At 39.6% G+C, this 17,392-nt stretch overlaps 1 protein-coding gene across 1 annotated transcript in view; it reads right to left on the reverse strand.

Moving 5' to 3' along the window:
- ITK (IL2 inducible T cell kinase) overlaps positions 1–17,392 on the reverse strand; it is an 85,294-nt gene that overhangs the window by 45,317 nt on the left and 22,585 nt on the right. The window contains exons 2-5 of the mRNA XM_027841931.1: positions 15,232–15,336; positions 9,168–9,249; positions 6,812–6,940; positions 1,061–1,101 (exon numbers count right to left, since the gene is read on the reverse strand). Coding sequence (XP_027697732.1) covers positions 1,061–1,101; positions 6,812–6,940; positions 9,168–9,249; positions 15,232–15,336 — 357 coding nt within the window. The remainder of the gene's footprint in view (positions 1–1,060; positions 1,102–6,811; positions 6,941–9,167; positions 9,250–15,231; positions 15,337–17,392) is intronic.

Consider the following 17,392-nt stretch of genomic DNA (forward strand, 5'->3'; position numbering starts at 1 on the left):
GTCCAAACAAGAGGGAGTGGGAGTCTGAACTAGAGTGGTTACTGTTTGAGTGGAGAGAAGGGGGCATATAGAAGAGAGGTTGTAAAGGTACAAATGACAAAATTTGATAATGGATTGGGTATCATGAGTGAGAGTGAGAAGTTGAAGATTTCTCTGAAGTTGTAATATTGGATGCCTGAGAGGATGGCGGAACCCTCAACTGTGATAAGGTAGTTGGGAAGAGTGGAGGACTTGGGAGAAAGATAGTGAGTTATTTTGGGGACATTGAGTTTGAGATATCTACACGATATCCCCTTTCAGAGTTAAGTTATGAGGGACTAGGTGCTTTTCATTTGTTGCCTGTTCATTGTTGCCCATTTGCTTGTGTGGGTTTTATCTTCCCAACTCATATTTTATATGTGGGATTGGACTGTCCCCAATTGAATGACTGGCAAAGGTCAAGGAGGAGGTCTGCTGCTAAGTGACGAGCTTGAGAACAGAGTGGGAAAGAGATTCTGTGTCAGAATCAGTAGCAACAACTGAAAGATTTGACTAGAGCTATGTGAATGAAATGGAATGTTATCTGCTCAGAGTGTGCACTGGGATCAATAAATGCGTATTGAGCATGTGTTGCACAGTGAGGTGGGGTTTTACTTTAATTTGATGATATAACAGCTCATGCTTATAAAGCAGTGTGTAATGACAATCCTTTATCATTAATTATTTTTATTTGATCCTTACTGTGAAGCAGGGAAAGTATTATCACCATTTTATAGATGAGGAAATTGAGGCATAAAGAGGTAAAGGGACTCGCCCCGAATCACAGAGCAAATTAAGTGGTGGGAATAGTCTTCAAGATTAAGTTCTAATTCTAAGCCTAGTCCAATGTTCTTTTTACTACACCAAGTAATATGAACCCAAGAAATCCACTTAGGTGGCCTGAGTTGAATTGAGGCTTATTGCTACTTTTAGTCAGTTTCCAAGAAAAAGGAGTAGAGAAAGAAAACATAGAGGGGAAACATGCATCCTGAACCTTGGGGCGAGTCTCAAACCATGGCAGGAACCCTAAAGTTTTACTCACCCGGTTGTCTTCGGGAGTGGGAGGAAGAGGCTTCTTTGAAGCTGAAATGAACAATCAGAAAAACAAAATAAACATAAAAGCAAGGTGGGCAAACCCCAGAGACAAACACCCAAGAGATGTGGGGGCTTTTCACCGAAAAAGGGCATCATAGAGAACAAAAGGATAATAGAGGAAAAAAAGTCAAATACCTAAAATCTCTCTGCTAAGTTACTCTCAACTTTGGGGCCCACCAATGTTTTCAGCAGTCTGAAAGCTCTCCTCTGCTCATATGTCTGCTCACCATGTCTAGCCCTCTTCTTCCTGCTGACCCCACTTTACCTGACTAAGAGATGCTAGCCATTGCCTGAAGCCAGCACTCTGGCTTCCCCACCCCTAGATTCCTTGGGAAACCTAAGGCAAAAGAAACAGGGAAGATGAATGATTTACTCCAATTCATTTAAGACTGAAGCATGTGGACATGTGCGAATTCACAAAGCAGAATAGGTAATTTGCTCTTTATATTATATAATGATGAAGAATTATGGTCTAAAAGTGGGAATTAGTGACTCAGGGGAACTAGTGAATCACTGATTTCCTGACATTACTGTTGGCTCCTTGTCACCTCCTGCACATCATTTCTGAACAGACTTGAGCTGGGGGTGGATAAGGTGGGTTGCTACTGGGTTGCTTTTGTTTTTAGGACCAGATCTACAAGCTGTGGTTTCCAAGCATCCACATATTAGCTTTCCATCTTTTTCTTCCTCTTTCTTCATCCTTATTACTTCTCCTTACTTCTCCTCTTTATCCGAGCTGTTGGCGTCTAATGATGCTCGGGCTCATTCTAGAGGAAAATGACTGGGGTGGGGGAGGTGACCTGAAACCATGCCATGCCATGTCATCAGCTGAAGGACCTGGGGATGTTCAACATGGGGAAGAGAAGATTGAGGGAGAACATTGCCTTAGCACAGATGCTTATAGGTGCTATTGAATAATATTGACTTGCTTTGCATTATTTTGGGTCAGGAAGTTTTGAGGTGAAATCCTGATTCAGACACTTACTTAAGTGTCTCAAGCTACTTAAGCATATGAGCCTCAGTTTCCTCATGTGTAAAGTGGTGGACCGGAGGATAATAGATCTAGAGGTAGAAGGAACCTAAAGGGCTATCTATTCTAACCCTCTCATTTTGTAAATGAGAAAACTGAGGCCCAAGAAGGTTAAATGTCTTACCCAATGTCATACAAGTTGTAACTGTCAGAGAGAATCTGACTCCATAGCCAGGGCCCTTTCCACTGGCTATTCTGTCACTAGTGATATAGCACTGACCTCATAAGGTTGTTAGGGGGATCAAGTGAAATAGTCCAGCTTTGTAGACCTTGTTCAGTAGTTTTCAGTCATCTGACTGTTCATGACCCTGTTTGGGGTTTTCTTGGCAGAGATACTGGAGTGGTTTGCCATTTCCTTCTCCAGCTCATTTTACAGATAAGGAAACTGAGGCAAACAGGGGTAAATGACTGGCCCAGGGCCGGTAAGTGTCTGAGACCATATTTGAACTCAGGTCTTCCTCTTGCCCAGACCATGACGGCTTCTTTGTTTTCTTGCCTTCAGTTACCAACACTCAGCTTCTCTGACCATGAAACAGAGATGGCATCATGTTCAGCCACATGGTGTTGAGGATTTCATGAGTTACCTCACAAGAAAGAACAGTGTACAGCCCTGCACCAAGGTTAGTGTGGAAATTATTGAATTGGGGAGTGTGTTTCTTTCCCCATGACTGGATCATATAGAATATTTATTGTCTGATTTGGGACATTCTTCCATTAGTGAACAAGTTATCCACCTCTCCAGACGTATGATTCTCATCAGAGGAGGTAGGGCTGGTTAGACAGTCAATCAGTAAGTATTTATGAAGTTCTTATACTCAAATACTCAAAAGGAGCTGTGATCACATTGATTTGGAAGTTCCCTCCAATGATACATCTCTGTATTCACTGCCTCCACTTCCTCACCCACTGTGTACTTCTCAAAACATTGCAATTTGGTTTCTGACTCCCCTCTTTTACTTCAAGAGCTCTCTCCAAGGTCATTAATTACCTTTTAATTACTAATCTGATGGCCTTTTCTCCATCCTCTTTTTACTTGACCTGTCTAGCTTTTGATACCATTGTCCACCCCCTCCTTAGTAACCAGATACATTTGGCTTCCATAACAAGGCTCTCATCTGGTATGATCACTCCTCCAACCTCATTACTTACTCATCATTCTTCTTCCTGTCCCCTAAGTGTGGGTGTCCCCTTCTTCTATTCTCTTTCTATACTATCTCCCTCTTGGAGATCTTATCCACTCTCATGGCTTCAATCATTATCTCTTTCCACTCGAATTACAAATCTATACATGCTGTCCTTATCCCTTTTCTGCATGTCTGACTGCTGGATAGCTCCACCTGGCACTTCAAATTCATCATGTCCAAAAGATAATTTATTATATTTTCCCCTAAACCCACCCTTCCTTTAAACTTTTCTATTTCTAGTGAGGGTGTTAACATCTTCCCAGTCACTCAAGTTCAGAAACTCTGAGTCATTTTTAACTCTTTCCTTTTCATCATCCTACCCCAACACTATCTAATCCCAATTAACTGCCAAGTCTTGTTGATTCAGTCTCTACAATAACTCTAATATCTGCCTCCCTCTTTCTATTGATATGGCCTCTACCTTGGTTTGGACCCTCATCACCAGTCACCTAGATTATTATAATAGTCTCTTAATTAGTCTCCATGATTCCAGTTTCTCCCACTCTCCTTCTCCTATCCACCCACCACACAGTTGCCAAAATTATTGTTGTAAGGCTTAGGTCTGACTATGTAACTTCCCTGCTCAAAAATCTTCAGTAGCTCCTTTTTTGTCTCTAGGATAAAATCTCTAGAACAAACTGTCTCAGTCCAGCAATTCCAGTTTTCCATATTTTGGCTTCAGCCTTCCTTTTTTAGACATTTAATGATTCTCTCTCTCTCTCTCTCTCTCTCTCTCTCTCTCTCTCTCTCTCTCTCTCTCTCTCTCTCTCTCTCACACACACACACACACACACACACACACACACACACAAACACAAACACACACACTGTATATTCCGATTAAACTGGCCATCTCTTCTCCATCATCTTCCAACGTGTTTCCCCCTATGCTTGGAGTGTATTTCCTTTTTATCTCCTCTAGGAATCCTTAGCTCACTCGCTGCCTTCTCCATGCCCCTCTTGTTTGTTCTCTCTCCCAGTTTAAATTGCCTTAGATTAAGTTGATCTGTAGACAAGATTTTGGGGGCCTTGGACAACATTAGTCCCTTGAGAACAAGAAGTCTCTCTTTTTGTCTTTACATCCTTGGCTCTGAACCTGGTACGTTGTTCAGAATCCCAGAATCATGGCAGAATTTGAGAGTTGGAAGAGATCTCAGCAGCCATCTAGTCCAACTCATATACGAAAGGAATCCTCTTTGAGATATACCCAACTAGTCCAGCCTCTGCATGCAGACCTCTATGGAAGAGAAACCCACCACCTTCCAAGGCAGCCCATTCCACTCTTGGACAATTAGGAAGTTTTTCTTGACATAGAATCTAAATTGGCAACGTAGTGACCATTGCTATTTGTTGGGCCCTTTGAGGCTAAACGGAACAAATCTAATCCTTCTGTACTAAAAATACTAAAAAGCAGTTATCATTCTCTCTCCTCCTCCACCCACCCCAACCCAGTCTTCTCTAGGCTAAATACCCTCCAGTTTCTTCAACTGATCCTCATCTGGCAGGAATTCAAGGCCTCTCACCATCCTACTAACCCTTCTCTGGATATTCTCCAACTTATCAATGTCTTCCTTAAGTCACGATGACGAGACCTGAACATAGTCTGATGAGGGCAGAATACCTCGAGTTTGGCTTTCAACTGTCTCTTCCTGGAAGCTTGTATTCCTCTTCGTGGAAATTGCACCACTTAAAAGATTGGTTGAATTGGTGATCATTGACTTGTATATAGGACCATAGATTTCTGGCTGGCAGGGACCTAATTTGATGTCTTTGTTTTATAGATGAGGAAATAGAAGGCTAGAGAGATTGAATGAATTACCCAGGGTTACATAGGTAGTAAGTGGCAGAGCTGGTATTTGAACCTAGGTCAGTCCTCCAAGTCAAAATCTAATGCTCTTGAGTTTAATTGTGTTAGAGCTGAAAGGTTAGGAGTTCTTAACCTTCTTTGTGCCATGGTCAACTTCAGCAGTCTGGTGAGGGCTATGGACTCCATTTCAAAATAATAGTGAGGTTGGTTTTTTTTTTTTAATTCATAATTGAAGGAAATTCTGAGGTTAGAAAATAAACAGATGACTTTTTTCCTACCCAATTTCACAGACCCCCAGAATATATGAACCCCTTAGAGCTCCCTGAACTCCAGATTAGTAACCCATGAGCTAAGGCAACTTCCTCATTTTACAGATGAGTCAACTAAAGCTCAGAGTTGAAGTAAGTTGCCTGAAGTCATGCAATCAGTCTCCACATGCATGGGTGGAGGTGACACTGTCTTCTTGTATTTAACTTCCTTCTTATGATGTGGGTCATTGCTAAAGAGCCCTGTTACCCAGATGAGCTCAACAAAGAAAAATTAGCCCATTCTTAGACCAGGAGATGAGCTTCAGGTATTGTTCTTCCTTAGGTTTTCAAAGAGGATTAATGACGTCAAGGGGTGACGTCTTAATTTGTGCATCAATTGGATTGAAGTGAGGCAGAGTTGCACAAAGTTTTCAGCCTCATTCTTTCTTCCAGAGTCATCAAAGTCCAGTGGCAGGACAAAAGTCAAGATGACTGTCTATGGCCCAGAATGCAGTGGATGACCTTGAAGTCTTTGATGTCTGGCTAAGTTCTGCTTCAGCTGCTTTCATGGCCATTGGAACAAATTGTTCTCATCCACCCATTCTGCTGGGGGAAGTCTTTAGATGCTTGAGGTAGACATCCCCTTAACTCATGGACAGGTTTGAGGCCTGTCAGTGCCCTGAGCACCAGATACTAACACTGGGGTCAGCAACATTTTGAAATCAGTGTGCCACATTGGCATATTCTGTTATTGTGGTGTTCCAGGGGAGAGAAGGTGGAATTAAGTCCAGTGCTCACTCTTGCAAGTGCTGAACAGGGGAAAAAACTGTGGCATTGCAGATACTCAAAATTGTGGGTGGTTGTGGTAACTCATAAATGGTAAAGAAACAGGCAAGTGATGGCAGCAATCATCCCATACTTTGCCAACCCACATGCTGAGAACAACTATGAATAAAGCTCACAGTGGGCAAAAGAGAAAGTGGCAGGAGGAAGGAATCAATCAATAAGCACTTATTAAGTGCTAGTAAGCACATAATAATGTGCCTGGCACTAATTGTGCCTAATTGCTGTGGATATGAAAAAGTAAAAACAGTTGCTGCCCTCAAGGAGCTCCCACTTTAATGGGGGGAGGTAACAAATACATAAATAGACCTGGAAAGAAAGCGTAATCAGTGTGGGACATGAGAATATTTGCATATTTTCTCATTAAAGTATCATTATGTTCATTCAAATGGGTGGTTTTCCTCCCTTCCTAGTCCTCAAGGCTTCAACAAAATTTGTCACATGAGAAAATATAGATTGCCAATGGGGAACCCCCAAGATGATGGATAAATGTGTGAAATTAGCTGGTACTACTGGAAAGGCAGAGGGCTTACCATCCCCACATGTATGATGGTATAAGAGGTTCAAAAGGGGAACATGGTCTTACCATTCTTGGTTGGATCATACTCAGCACAGCCAGATGCAAGCTTTTCAGTCTGGGCGCAGCATCTCCACCTCCCATCCATCCAGAAATTGGGGTGGTACTTAGGCACCAAACTGTTGTTATTCTTGGTTTCTGAAAGAGTTTGATAAATATTTAGGTAAGGAAAGGCAGCTGAGCTGTTTTGAAGACAAATGGAATAACTTGAATCCCTAATGTTAACAATAACAATCTCTTCGCTTTACTGCAAAAAATGTTAAACTTGAAATCAAAAGGCCTATTTCCATTTCCAGCTCAGACACTTGCTATGTTTCACCAAATCTCTCTCATTGTCATTTTCTTTGTAAAATGTAAATAATAATTACACTGCCTACCTCACCTCATTGTTGGAAGACAAGAATGTTGAACTTAGAATCAGAAGACCTAGATCCAAATCCTGGATCAGCTATTTATTACTTTTGTCATCTCAGAAAGTCTTAACCTCTATGGGCCTCAGTTTCCTTACTTGTAAAATGAAAGGAAGGAGGAGTGATAATCAAACTCAAATAGAAATGGATTGCTTTAGGCTGATACTGGTTTTTTGTTGTTCAGTTGTTTTTCAGTTGAGTCCAAATCTTTGTGACCCCATTTGGGGTTTTCTTGGTGTAGATATTGGAGTGGTTTGCCGTTTCCTTCATTTCACTCATTTAAAGATGAGAAAACTGGGTTAAGTGACTTGCTCAGGGTCATATAGCTAGTAAGTATCTAAGGCCAGATTTGAACTCGGGAAGATAGAGCACCGGGCCTAGAGCCAGGAAGACTTATCTACTGCACCATCCAACTGCCCCAATATTGAATTAGAAAACCACAAATTAACATTATCTATGTTGTATTTTGTTAAACACTCTCAATTACATTCACACTTGGTAGTTTTTCGGAGGCATGTGTCCTACTTGCATTGAATTAGATCCTTACGGACTAGATGATCTCTAAAGTTCCTTCTAATTATAAATCTTATGAACCATGACACTGAATATCACTCAGAATAACCAAGAAAAATTCTCATGGGTAACAAGTAGTACAACAGAAAGGATGCTGGATTTGATGTCAGAGGACCTGAGTATAGAACCACTTACTATTTGTGCGACCTAGTAAGTGATTTTACATCTCTAGACCCCGGTTTTCTCTGTAAATGGGGGAGGGGACAAGATGGCCTCAAAGTTCCCTTCCTCCTCTCAATCTGTGATTCTATGATCCCTATATTGAGGGCAATAGCAGAACAATCAGTGATCTCAATTTGTGCCAATGTTGTTTAAGGAGTGTGTCACAGTGGAAAGAGCACAACGTTAGGAGAGCTGGTATCTAGTCTTGGCTCTGGGACTACCTTTGGGTAAGATTGGGAAAATCACCTTAGCTCTCTGGGCTTCAGTCTCCTCATTGGTGAAATGAGGGGGCAGATGACTTCTAAGGTCCTTTACACTTGTAACATTTTGTGAATCTAATTCAGATTGGCAGCTTCTAATAGGCAGAAATAGCATTGATTCCATTTAGCACACATCCAGAATAGAACTTAATAAATGTACCTACAGGTAGTCTGAGGGTACCCAATTCTAAATGATTAACTGTAGATCTTGTAGAGTAAACAGAACTCAAAGAGAGTAAGATAGAAGTAGAAGTAAAAGAGATTTTTCTTAAAAACCAAAACCAAAGAACACTGCTCAGGTGCTTCCTGAAAATTATATGCTCTTCTCTAGTAAAACTTCTCAGTGTAATAAGTTGTGGTTGAACATGGTAATCTTAGGCAAGAAAGCACATTATTAATGGTAGGGTCTTATTTAAATTAAAACAAACTATTTATTGGTTTATTGGCAGCTAGGTGGTGCAGTGGATAGAGTGCTGGGGCAGGACACAGGAAGACTCATCTTAACGAGTTCAAATCCAGCTTCAGACACTTCTAGCTGTGTGAATTTGGGCAAGTCACTTAACCCTGTTTGTCTCAGTTTCCTCATCTGTAAAATGAGGTGGGGTAGGAAATGGCAAACCATTCCAGTACCTTTGCTAAGAAAACTCCAAGTGGGGTCACGAAGAGTTGGACACAATTGAAACACTAGATAACAACAAAATTGGTTTATTAGAGAGGCAGTGAAACCTAGCAGCTAGAGGGCTGGAGTTGATGTCAAGAACACCTGGTTCTTGGAGTTCTACATCTGACACTAGCTGTGTGACTGCTGGCCAATCTCTAAGATTATTCTATGAAATTATAGATTTGCTTCAATCTGGTTGGTAAATGAAGTTTCCCTCATTGGAAAAAAAATCACAGAGCTTTCATGAATTTTTTGTCACTGCTATTCATTGTTTTAATCATAGGCAAAAGTCTGGTTACCTTCTTTAAGGGCCAACACCCATCTCTGTCGGCTCTCTCGATCAGGAGCGAATACATATAGAAGATAATTATCATGTACCACCTGGAGTGGGAGACATGCAACAGAATTAGTAAATGCAACACAAACCTGTTGGCTGACAACAAGATGCTATTTTGCTTTATGGAATTTTGGCTGGTTCTTCAGATCTGTGGCTTAAACTTTTTGGTCTCAGGATCCCTTTATATTCTTAAAAAATTATTGAAGATGTCAAACAGCTTTTGTTTATGTGGGTTATACCTATCAAATATTTACTGTATTAGAAATTAAAACTTCTTAGTATTATTGTGAAAATAGTTTTGACTTTGTAGGCTCCCTGTAAAGGACTCAGGACCCCAGGGATCTCAGACCACACTTTGAGAACTGCTACTGTATCAGTTTTGCACTGAATAGATAAAACATTTGAATCTTGAGGCATCATCTTATAGGGACTAGTTTGCTGGAGTTGGAGTCAGGCAGGCCTGGCTTCAAATCTGCCTCTGATACCGATAAGCTATATGACTGTGGGAAAAGCACTTGACTTCTATAACTTTCCTTATTTTCTTATCTGTATAACTGAGGTAATCAGAGCAGTAGAGCTATCTCACAGGGTTATTGTGAAGCTCAAATGAGATAATGTATGTAAAAATGCTCAGCAAACTTTAAAATACTATAGAGTTACCAAGCACTCTTAACATGACAGCTGCTCCAAATGATTAAAGTAATGCAGATATTTTGGTGGTTGGTTAATTTAGTCTAAGAGTAAACATTAGGTGGGCAGCTAGATGATCCAATAAAGCACTGGGCTTGGCATCAGGAAGATGAGTCTTCCTGAGTTCAAATCTGGTCTCACAAACTTCCTAGCTGTGTGACCCTGAGTAAGTTGTATAACTCTGTTTGCCTCAGTTTACTCATCTGTAAAATGAGCTGGAGAAGGAAATGGCAAACCACTCCAGTATCTTTTCCAAGAAAACCCCAAAAGGGGGTCACAAAGAGTTGGACACACAACTGAATAACAAATGTTAGGCAGATTAGGTCATTGTCCTTATAAAATAACTTTGACTTACAGGAAATAGCATTTTGACTCTATCAGGAGACAAATTTCTTCTTACTAAGAAAGCACATTTATTTCTCAGGCTACAATTCTGTGACAATTTTTGATTGCTCTTTCTGGCATATGTGATATAAAGATATTAGATGGAAAATATACAATCAGATTTTCAATCACTAGGCACTGAAGTAATTTCTTTCATTTCAAGTCTTTCATTTTTTTTTCCTACAAAAGTCATAACATAAGGGCCTTTTTCCATAGGAGAGAGATTCTCTCCCCATGCCAGGCTTGTAATGAATGTTCAAAGTTTCGGTTTGGGAGACCCTCCAATAAGAGTATAATTATCTACCTTTCCAACTACATGACTCTCATCGAGTCATACCAAAGCAATCAATCAATCAATCAGCAAGCATTTATTAAGCAGTAATAAGTGCCAGGCATTGTGTTAGGTGTTGGAGATACTCAAATGATCTGTGATCTCATCAGTTTAGGAGTTCCCTTCAATGTTGCAAATTGCAACCCATCCACGCTTTCCCCTTCTGTTCACCCTTTGTCCACGCCTGCTCATAAGTGTGCCACAGGAGATCTACCCAGGACTACCCGGGGGACTTCCTGACTTCATCTCACATTATGAAAACACCAGTGAATCTCTCTGTCTATCTACCAACTGCCCTTCCCCCATGACACATGACCAGCCCATCCTTTCTTCCACGATGGCATCTTTTACTCCTATTATTCTTCCTACTTCTTTGTTGGTTATATGGTACAGCCTGCTCAAACCCACTGTGCCTCTCCATTGTCCTTTGTGTGATATGCATTTTAATTCTTCGGAGACAGTTGTATTACAGGTCTTATTGCCATAAAGAAACACCAGTAGAATGTCAGTATTAAAAAGGTAAGCTTTTCATACTATTTGCTATTTTTTTCTTCTGTTGCATTTTGTTTCCTCTTTCTGGTGGTTCCTCCTATTCTAATTCTTACTTACGACATCACTAATGTGAAAATATGTTTAATAGGAATGTATATGTATAGCGTATATCAGATTGCATGCTGTCTTGGGAAGGGAGGTGGGAGGGAGGGGGAAAAATTTAAAACTCAAAAGCTTATGAAAGTGATTGACAATTCAAAATAAATTAATTTTTGAAAAAAGTAAGCTTTTTTGCTTCATGGGAAGCTTAGGGTCATTAGAGGAGTTCTGTAATTTCTCAAAGGAAATCCAACCTCATCTCTTCCTTTTGTTCAACTTTGAACCTACTTTGTTGTCTATCAGTATTCTCTCTTCCCGGATATACAAAGTGATAAACAAGTTCTAAGGGTTTTCCTTCCAAATTTATGCCATGATTTGGGCAATAGATACTCTTCATCTTCCAGGTCTTTCCTGTAGGGATGGTCAAGCCAAATTTTTTGAGTGGTTACACATCTCTTCTAGGAAGTTCTGCACCGACCCTAGGTTTGATGTAAGAAGTACAGTGCCATCCATAACAAGAATACCTGTAGGATCTCACCATCCATAGAGAAACCCTCTGTGACTTGTACTCCATGCTAGATCTCTCTTATCAGAGTAGCAAAGGGTAGACTTTGCACAAGCGTACTTCTCCCTGGTATAGGCCTTGCCTGATGTTTATGATCAGAGAGTTGTCAAACAAAATCATTTCTGTTGTGATTTCTGTCTCTCAGGGAATGATTTTTATATCTGGATGGGAACTACAACATTGGGAAAGAGCCTTTGAGGCAATATTTTGCTCTGCCAATTCAAATGTTTTTTTATAATCAAAAAATGATAAACAAAATAGGATCTTATCTTCTTTATATCTTTCAGTCAATTGCTAAATGATAAGGATGTCATTCATTGTTGAATATTCCTTGTGAAAGCCCTATGACCCCCTACTACTACCCTCATCTAGGGTGTCATTGATTCATATACAGATGACTTTCATAAAGATTTTGTATAGGTTGGGGGGTAAGCATATAGATCACTATTTGTTCATGTTTTCTCAGCTGTCTATTTTTTAGTAATAAGGTTTGAGGTTTTTTTTCCTACTATGTCTTTGTTATCTTCCTCTCCTTCAGATTCTTTGCATATCAATCTCTCAAAACTCTCACAATTGTGTCCTCTAGGATACATATACATATATGTATATATGATATTATTTATTGTATATATACATATCATATAAAATATATATAATCTACTGCTTTCCTAGTTTTTCTTCTCTTTATTGCCATTTCTATCTCTCCTATAAGCACATTTGAGACTGTGATATTAGAGTCCAAATGCAGTGGTTCCACTATCCTTACTAGGGGCAAAAATTTATTTTGGTAATTACTACAGATGCTTTCCATTTCTTCTACTTCTTATTCTACCATTTTTGTTTTTAATTCACCTTGGTATGACTTTGCTTAGTTGAATCTTTTGCCAAGCCTTCTTTAAACTGGTCTTATTTTCTACTCTTAGGAAAGATGCTACTTTATGAAAAAAATACTGCTCATAATCAACACTATCATTCTTCATGAAATTTTACAAATGAATCTATATTGTAAACCAGTATTGCCTTTAGCTACCATCTCTCTGCTCAAGAAGTAAGTCAAATGTTGCTGACTATGGCTCTTTCTGGGCTCTTTTTGTCTCTTTGTTGTGGCAATCGATTTAAAGCATTTAAATTTCTGTATAAAAACTGTGTCAATGTGATTTATAATGTAAAACTGTGTCAATGTTGTTTCCGACATCCATTTCCCATAGCTAAGATAAGACCAGGATTTCACGGACCCAGGATACTCTCATTGAAGAAATTCCTTCAACCGATGTAGATGATCATTATCTCTGTGAAGGATAGTTTTAGAGAGTTGCCTGGGATGCTGAGAGGTTGTGTCTTGCTCAGGGTCCTGCGGCCAACATGTGTCAGAGTCAGGAGTTGAACTCTAGGTCTTCCTGAAACTGAGGTCAGTTATCTCTTCCCTCACTGTACCACACTCCTCTTTTTATTGCTAATTGCTTGTTTAAGTAGTTCAGGACTGAGTTGTTTCTGTACTCCTTATCTTTTTCTCATTATGATTGTTTTTCCTCTTACTTTGGAAAAATATGGTCTTTTCCTTGACACATCAGTGGACTGACTGTATACTTACTCTGGTATAATTACTCTGGTATAATTCCCACATTGATTTTTAAAGGCCTTTTCTTCTATGTTAAGATATAACCAATTTCATTTTATGATGGTATTTGTTGCTTGACAAGGTCCAGAGCTTACCAATTCTGGTCTTGAAGAAATTGCTCATGTATAATCTACAAGTTTTTGGCCTCTCTCATCCCTTTATCCTGAATCATGCTTTTTTATAGAATTATCATATTTATTGCCCACCTATTTGCCCATGATTGCCTCATTTTAGGAACTGAACCACATCGATCTTGACGTCCTTGCTGAAAACAAAAGATGGAAGGTGCAGCTGAATGGAAAGATGGCTCACGAGTACAACTTGGAGAAGCAAAGAAAGGCTTTGGCACAGTTGGGTTTGTCATGTTTAACAACTGGCTTTCCACACAACACACTTTTAAGTTTAATCTCCATTATTAACATTTTCTCTTTGTGATCCCATTTGGGGTTTTCTTGGCGAAGATATTGGAGTGATTTACCATTTTCTTCTCCAGCTTATTTTATGCAGAGGAAACTGAAGCAAAGAGGGTTAAGTGGCATGCCCAGGGTCACATAGCCAGTAAATGTCTGAGGCCAGATGTGACCTCAGGTGTACTACCTAGCTGCCCTTCTGAGAGACGATAGTACACTTCTAAGTACACAGAAATGTGAATAAAATACATATAAGAGAAGTACAAAGGAATGGGGGAAGATGGGTAGCAGGTAAGGGGATCTGGAGAGGCCTCATGTAAGTACCTGATATTTGAGCTGAGCTCTGAAGGAAACAAGGAATTAATCCCAACTTCAAAAAATTCATGATGAAATATACTTCCCACCTCTATGCAAAGAGGTGCCAGACTAGAAGTAGAGAACCAGGCGTGCATTCTCAGACAAGGCTAGAAGAGAAGGCTTCTACTGGGGGCAGGGAAGGAAGAATTGTGTACAGGGAGAGATAGGAGGAAAAAGGAACATCAATAAAACCCTTTTTTTAAAGAACAGAAGAAAAAGGAGGAGCAGATGGAGACTAAAATAGAGTGATTTTGTTAGTCTTATTAAACTTAGTGTGCATATTTCTTTTAAAAAAAGACTAAATAATAGAAGCTCACAGTTTCTTCTATAATCTTTCCTTTCCAGTTTCTTATATAATCTTTAAGAATGCAGGCTCCTTAAGGTCAGCGTCTGTTTTTACTTTTCCTTTCTACCTTCAGTTAATGTCTATCTCAAAGTCATTGGAGAGGGACCACCTGATTTGCCACTGTTGAACTTGGGGCCCCATTGAAGGAGGGACCCCTTTCTATAGAATTGTAAAGAAATTCCTAGGGGTGATAGGCTGAAAGTTGTGGGGACAGCACCCTTAACCACATTTTGCTCATGACTTCTGAAATTGAAACTGACACCTCTACTTGTGATCTATCAGTGAAAAAGAAAACACAGACATCTTAGGGGCCCTTTCTAAATTGTGAACCAGTATTCCAGAGTCTAGGTGGCACAGTGGATAGAGTACTGGGCCTGGAGTCAGGAAGATTCATCTTTCTGAGTTCAAATCTGGCCTCGGACATTTATTAGCAGTGAACCCTCTTTGCCTGAGTTTCTTCATTTGTAAAATGAGCTAGAGAAGGAAATGACAAACTATTCCAATATCTTTACCAAGGAAACCCCAAATGGGGTCATGGAGTCAGACACAACTAAAAAACGACTAAACAATAACAACAAAAAAACCCAAACCCAACAAAAACAAACAAACAAATAAAAGAAACAACAAAAAAAACTAAAGTCAATATCCACCTGCCTGCATCCTCTCATGACCAAGACTAGTCGCTGTGGCACTAGGAATTAGAGGCTGACCACCATATGGCTTAGTTGACTTACCTGGAAGGGGTATTTATAGTGGCAAGGTATGCTGATGTCACTCTTCACAATCTCCACACATTTGATTCTGGAAAGTTCAATGGAACCCTTCAAAGTTCGCTTTTTCTGTGGAGAGAAAATCACAACTCTAATTCAGCAAGTGTTCTCAAGAGTTCTGTCCAGAGTGATTCTGAATGACAGAAGTGGTGATATAGAGAAAAATTCTGAATTTGGAGTCAGGGGACCTGGGTTCAAATATCAGCTCTTTTGTTTGCTATCTTGCCTACCAGAAGCAGAGAGGTGGTGCAGTAGATAAAGCATCATACCCAAAATCAGGGAGACCTGAGTTTGAATCTAGCCTTAGATACTTACCAGCTATGTGACTCTAGGCAAATCGGTTTCCTCATCTGTAAAATGAAAAGGTTGGCCTTGATGACTTCTAAAATTCCTTTCAGTTTTAAATTTATGATCCTATGATTAAAAAATCCATCAGCTTTTCCCCTTTCCTTCCTCAATCCTTAGTTCTCCTTCACAAATCCTCCCCTGCCAAAATGACTGAGTTGGTCTATCTCCATCCTTTAGTGAGAATGATTGCTTGATCTCCACAACAGATACAGATGCTGCTGCTAACTCACCATCAATAGGACATGCTCTGAGTTGTTTTCCCCATTAGAAATGATAGGTTTGTATGGGTCATATAATCATAGATATAAAGCTGGAAGTGACCTTAAAAGGTGTTTAATTCAACCCTCTCATTTTACAGATGAAGAAACTAACCCAGAGAGGAGAAATATCTTGTCCAAGGTAACACAGGCAGTAAGTATGAGAGCCAGCATTTTAACTCGGGTCCTGTGACTCCAAGTTCAGCATTCTTTCCACTGCAAAGTACACAGTATTTTACAATGACTAATGACACATTTGAGAGGCAGGCAGTTGAAGTTTAGGTTAAGTAAAATCTATGGTCATAAGCACAGCACAGCTAACAGGTTTATCTATAGTTCTAACCCACTGCCTCATTAGTTCAATAATTTAAACCTGTAGTCCTAAATAACAACACTATGAGTTAGACAAAATTGACATTCAGGACCCCCTTCTCATCACTTTCTATAACCACCAAGTACCGTTTACTTTCCTTTGGCTAATTATGGTACCATTGTGGTGTTGTAATTGGAATTGTTTTTACTATACATCACATTCTATACCTTTCCCTTTGTTATAGTCCCATGAAAACTTGCCCATCCCAGGGGTCTTCCTGTGCTAGCCTGAAAAAGTAATCCATGGTAAGATGTTTATGACTTCCTTAGGATCACCCGTGGAAGTCTATTGTAAAAACAGATCTTATCCATAGATTTGGATCGATCATCTATAGGGCAGGAACCTCAAATAACCCATGGGCAAACCACAGTACATTTACAGTATAAAGCAGCCCCTATAATAAAAAAAATTGCATGAGTGTTTGTAGAAACAACCTGACTTCTATATTCTTGGCCCTGAGAAATCACCAATGGGGACACATTAAAAAAAAAGTTGTTTAGTATTGCCCACAGTGAGACAGACTGCTTTGGAAGATAGTGAATTCCCCCTCATTAGAAATCTTCAGAAATAGACTGAAGCATACTATTTTTCACTTTCTTTCTTTCTTCCTTTTTTTTTGTTTGAGATTTTTTTCCACAAAATGACTAATATGGAAGTGTTTTACATTGCATGTGTATATCCTATATCAGATTGCTTACTATCTCAGGGAGGGTGGAGGGGAAGGAGGGAGTGATAGAATTTGGAACTCAAAACTTATTAAAAAAACTAATGTTAAAAATTGTTTTTACATGTAATTGGGGGAAAATAAAGTATTTTTAAAGAAGTCTTTAGGCGGAGACTAGATACCTATTTGTTGAGGATACTGTAATGGAAGTTCTAGTTTAGCTACAAGTTGAATTAGATGAAATCTGAGATAGTGTTCAAACCTAAAACTCTATCATTCTATGACTGTAACTTCTTAAAATGAAAGTAAACCAGGATACAAAAAGTAGCACCTGTCATCAACTTATTTTATGACTTTCCACAAGTCACTTTTTGTCTCTGGGACTGTTTCCCCATTTGTAAAATGATAGATGCTAGGTAGTTGCTGAAGTCCTTTCTCATCCTAAAAGCCTATCGACCTTACATGGAGGATTAGTAACGGCTG

Source organism: Vombatus ursinus, unplaced genomic scaffold (genome assembly GCF_900497805.2).
Source record: "Vombatus ursinus unplaced genomic scaffold, bare-nosed wombat genome assembly UNPS02014863.1, whole genome shotgun sequence".
In the NCBI taxonomy this organism is placed as follows: Eukaryota; Metazoa; Chordata; class Mammalia; order Diprotodontia; family Vombatidae; genus Vombatus; species Vombatus ursinus.